General features: G+C 38.4%; 2 protein-coding genes across 2 annotated transcripts in view; both read right to left on the reverse strand.

The window, feature by feature from the left end:
* Nucleotides 1-5,059, reverse strand: part of arfgap1 (ADP-ribosylation factor GTPase activating protein 1) — a 24,870-nt gene that overhangs the window by 12,250 nt on the left and 7,561 nt on the right. Inside the window, exons 4-8 of the mRNA XM_016556160.1 lie at nucleotides 1,766-1,866; nucleotides 1,591-1,680; nucleotides 1,158-1,283; nucleotides 983-1,072; nucleotides 728-785 (exon numbers count right to left, since the gene is read on the reverse strand). Coding sequence (XP_016411646.1) covers nucleotides 728-785; nucleotides 983-1,072; nucleotides 1,158-1,283; nucleotides 1,591-1,680; nucleotides 1,766-1,866 — 465 coding nt within the window. The remainder of the gene's footprint in view (nucleotides 1-727; nucleotides 786-982; nucleotides 1,073-1,157; nucleotides 1,284-1,590; nucleotides 1,681-1,765; nucleotides 1,867-5,059) is intronic.
* LOC107743051 (ADP-ribosylation factor GTPase-activating protein 1-like) lies at nucleotides 844-1,318 on the reverse strand. The gene is made up of 2 exons (XM_016556158.1): nucleotides 1,158-1,318; nucleotides 844-1,072 (listed from the first exon to the last, which is right to left on the reverse strand). The coding sequence occupies exons 1-2, from the start codon at nucleotides 1,298-1,300 to the stop codon at nucleotides 979-981; spliced, it is 237 nt and encodes a 78-aa protein (XP_016411644.1). The 5' UTR covers nucleotides 1,301-1,318; the 3' UTR covers nucleotides 844-978.

Raw genomic sequence — 5,059 nt, forward strand, 5'->3', positions numbered from 1 at the left:
GGGAAAGAAATTATAGAAATTATACTTTTATTTAGCAAGGATGCTTAAAATTGATCAAAAGTGATGATAAAGGCATTTATAATGTTACAAAGATTTCTATTTCAGATAGTGTTCATATCGATATCGGAATTATATCGTATCGACCGAAATTAAGAAATATATCGTGATATCAATTTTGGCCATACCGTCCAGCCCTAGTTCAGACCAGTCAAGTTCTTCCACACTGACTCAATCAATCAGTTCTTTTTTAACCTTGCCTTATACACAGAAGCATTGCCGTGTTAGAATAGAAAAGGGTCCTGTCCAAACTGTTGCTATAAAATTAGAAGCACACAATTCCCTAAAATAGTATTATATGTTTCAACATTAAGATTTGTACTCATGAAAATTACTAGAGTAGTCAAACCTGTTCATTAGAAGGGGTGTCCCAATATGTTTGGCAATATAGTGTATATACACACACACAAACTTAAACATAAAAACATTTGGTAAAAATAAGTGTTGCAGTGCACTTCCACAACTTCCCGAAAACTACAAAACATTTATTTATTATATAAAAATAACACAGAAAAAATTAATTAGGCCAAAAAATGGGTAAAAACACTCCGCTGAATTTTTAACAAAAAAAAATTTATTTTTATGTTTTTTATTTATTTTTATTTTTTTGCTAATCAATATGTCAATGATTGAAGTCGTCTCAGCGTTTAGTACGTCTCTTTGTCTCTACACTCTGCTTGGTCAGTGGAGGCCTTCTGTCTTCAAACATCTGAATGTAATGATGGATGCTGAATTTTTAACAAAAAAATTTTTATTTTTATGTTTTTTATTTATTTTTATTTTTTTGCTAATCAATATGTCAATGATTGAAGTCGTCTCAGCGTTTAGTACGTCTCTTTGTCTCTACACTCTGCTTGGTCAGTGGAGGCCTTCTGTCTTCAAACATCTGAATGTAATGATGGATGAGTGAAACACACAAACTCACTTCTGATAGGAGTTGACATCATCAGACAGCCAGTCCTCAAACGCCTTATCAGAGGAGTGAGTCTGATTCTGTCCCGCAGCGGCACTGGACCTACAACGACAGCATCACACGTGTCAGCAACAGCATCATCATTCATCATATGCTCTTTCAGATGCAGTGAAGGGACGGCTGGTACCGGTGGGCGGCGCTCAGGCCACTCTTGGCCTGTGGAGGAGTCCAGTTCCTGGCAGACGAGCTCTCGATCGTCCACTCCTTCCCTTCAGCCAGCGTCGCCACCTTCAACACACAGAACACCAAACTACTGCAGAATACTGTCATGTGTACAAGCAGCCAGCAATCAAACAGACCTTCAGCACACAAAATTTGTTCACAACTTCAGTCCAGTTAGAGAGGCAGATATCGTAAGGGTTATATACCCTTACGATATCTGAAAGCTTAAAACTCATCTTGAAAAAGGAAGTTGTTAAAAAGTGTCTGAAAGGTACTACAGCATAGTATGTGTTGCATGATATACCTTTACTAAACAAAATTTGTTCACAACTTCTTTTAAGCCTTCTGTCTTCAAACATCTGAATGTAATGATGGATGAGTGAAACACACAAACTCACTTCTGATAGGAGTTGACATCATCAGACAGCCAGTCCTCAAACGCCTTATCAGAGGAGTGAGTCTGATTCTGTCCCGCAGCGGCACTGGACCTACAACGACAGCATCACACGTGTCAGCAACAGCATCATCATTCATCGTATGCTCTTTCAGATGCAGTGAAGGGACGGCTGGTACCGGTGGGCGGCGCTCAGGCCACTCTTGGCCTGTGGAGGAGTCCAGTTCCTGGCAGACGAGCTCTCGATCGTCCACTCCTTCCCTTCAGCCAGCGTCGCCACCTTCAACACACAGAACACCAAACTACTGCAGAATACTGTCATGTGTACAAGCAGCCAGCAATCAAACAGACCTTCAGCACACAAAATTTGTTCACAACTTCAGTCCAGTTAGAGAGGCAGATATCGTAAGGGTTATATACCCTTACGATATCTGAAAGCTTAAAACTCATCTTGAAAAAGGAAGTTGTTAAAAAGTGTCTAAAAGGTACTACAGCATAGTATGTGTTGCATGATATACCGGTACTAAAAAGGTATTGCGATACCCTGCTTTTAAATACGGTACGATTCTGCATTTTACTAGTAACGGTACTTTAAGAATGTTTTTTAATAAGAGCCGTATTTCCTGGGTTGCATCGTCATGTGACAGCAGGACAGTGTGTGTACAGAGCTCTGCTTCCACTCCCTGCATACACACTAGCTGTACCAAACTTTACATATCTGCGCAGCGCAGTCTGCTTAAACTTACTGCCAATTTAAGAGTGAATAACAAACATGCATGCATGAGAAAATACAGCATGGGACGTTTTTTGTGGGTGGAGTCTGGTGGCAGAAAATGACAGTTTTCAAATAGCAGTCAATGGAAGCCATGGTATAAAAGAATAAAAAAGGTAAATTTGAGTTTATATTTCAAAATTCTGACTTTGTTCTCACAATTCCGATATTATAGCTCACAATTCTGATAAGGAAAAACAGCTCGTCATTCTCTCTCTTCCCCTCGGCTCAGAATCATGAGTTTATATCCCTGACTTCTGGCTTTTTTCCTCAGAATTGACAAACTCGCTATTGCGGAGTTAAATTGAGTTATAAAGTCCTATCTAGGAGTTATAAACTTGCATTTGCAAGAAAAAAAAAATCATAATTGTGAAATAAATAAATGTTACGTAAAATGTTAATATTAATAGGTTTATTATTTCATGCTGTAACTGTAGGGCTAATACAATACATCCCTATGAACTGCATGTGTGAATATTATGTAGACCTATTTTTTAAATCAAATTTATGCTTTAAAAGTTGAGTAATCGTAGCAGTTTTAATCGTTGTGACTCAAGTGACGTAACTGATGTCTACTCCAAATTGGTCTATTCAGATCTCTTTCAGGAGTTATTGTGCTTCAATGGTCAAATACAGTTGGGGATATTCAAATTCAAAACTCAGCCTTTTCAGATCATATGTTTATCGTCAGTAGTAATTTTACCTCACGTGTCACCCAGATTATTTGTTGTCCAGTTTGTCATGTTCGCTCTTTTTTTTTTACCACGGCTACCATCGAGAGGTTTAAGACCCTATTTTCTGAATCTGACATTTCTGGTGTTCTTGATGGCTCTTGTGATGTAAATGCAGCTTTTGAGATATTCAATTCCACATGTTCTTCTAACTTAAACTCTATAGCCCTGTTAAGGGTTAAGAGTGGTAAGACCAAATCTCAACCTTGATGTTACGGCCAGAGTGTTCTTTTTGCATTTGTCCACTAGGTAGCGTTGTTTTGTGGTTTCGTCTTTTCCAGAGCGAGAGTCAGGTACAGGTGTGGAGTGTTACCTGTGATTGTCGTTTGGGCTTAAAAGATGGGAGATTCAGGCCATGTCCACACGTACACGAGTATTTTTATAAACAGAGTTTTTCCTTCTTCCATTTAAAAAAAAATCTCCGTCCACATGAAAAAGCAAAAGCATACTATGAAGCACTGTCAAGAGCATGCCAAGCCAACAGGTGGCGAAATAATCTCAACCGTGAAGCCATGCTGGCCAATCAGAAGCCTGAAAAAGTTTCCAGTAGGCGGAGATAACAGCGCATGCTCCTACGTCACAAGCCAAAATCTCCGGTTTCGCTGTCTACACGATAACACTGTGATATTTAGTCTTTATCAGAGATAATTGGTCAGTTGAAACCTACAAATTGCTGCCATGATATCATCCCATTAAAAATGATTAAACAGACCTCTGAGATTATCGCCCCAAGCCTATTGACATTAGTTAATAAAAGTCTTACATCAGGAGTAGTTCCTGCAAGTTTTAAACATGCTATTGTAGAGCCCCTCTTGAAAAGATCCAACTTGGATCAGAGTGTTTTATCAAATTATCGTCCTATTTCAAAATTACAATTTGTATCTAAAGTTTTAGAAAAGTCAGTTTTAAATCAAGTACAGGCTTTTCTAGCTCAAAATTACATCTTTGAAATGTTTCAATCTGGATTTAAAATAAACCACAGCACAGAGACAGCCCTGCTCAAAGTATTAAATTATATTTTATTTTGATTGACTCTGGTGACTCTAGTCTTCTAGTTTTACTAGATCTAAGTGCAGCATTCGATACAATTGATCACGATATCCTTATTACGTGCCTAGAAAAGACTGTGGGTATTCGAGGCATGGCTCTTGAGTGGTTCAGATCATTTCTTTCTAATAGGACATTTTGTGTTAATATCGGTCAATTTTATTCCAGATCTGCTCCACTGAGTTGTGGTGTTCTCCAAGGTTCGATTCTTGGTCCAATCTTGTTCTTATTGTAAACGCTGCCCTTGGGTTCTATTTTTCAAAGGCATGGAGTCTCTTTTCATTGTTTTGCTGACGATATTCAGGTGTATCTACCTTTACGGAAACAGGATAAAAAGGTCAATTACATGTCTTCTAAATTGTATTTAGAAGTTAAATTATGGATGTCAGCAAATTTTTTTAAATTTAAATTAAAGTAAGACTGAGATAATTTGGTTTGGGAACTCCTAGTCCTTGTTCCTTGTATGCGGGTATGAGTCAATCACTGTTAACCCGCTTACAATTAGTGCAGAATGCTGCTGCTAGATTTTTGATGGGTGTTCGTAAACACCAGCATACAGGGCCGGATTTACACATAGGCATTCTAGGCACATGCCTATGCTTGCTCGTCCAGGGGGGGCCCAAACACAATGAAGAGATATATAATATTTTTGTTATGCTATGGGATATCTACAACAGTAAAAGAAACAAAAACCCCAGAAGACATTGCGCAAATAAATATAACAAACAATAGGGTAAAAATGACAAACTATTTCCATGTCTTCAACCTTTTTTATGTTCGGAAATCACGCTTTCTTTCTCCCGTTCTCTCTCACAGATGCACACACAGTAGCCAATAGACACGCACAAACGCGGAGACACGAACAGAAACTTGTTGTCAGAGCTGTGGCTGCCCCGCGAATTTATCAATAAAATAGTTTCGCA

The sequence above is a fragment of the Sinocyclocheilus rhinocerous genome, unplaced genomic scaffold (genome assembly GCF_001515625.1).
Source record: "Sinocyclocheilus rhinocerous isolate Xijiao unplaced genomic scaffold, SAMN03320098_v1.1 scaffold3454, whole genome shotgun sequence".
Taxonomy (NCBI): domain Eukaryota; kingdom Metazoa; phylum Chordata; class Actinopteri; order Cypriniformes; family Cyprinidae; genus Sinocyclocheilus; species Sinocyclocheilus rhinocerous.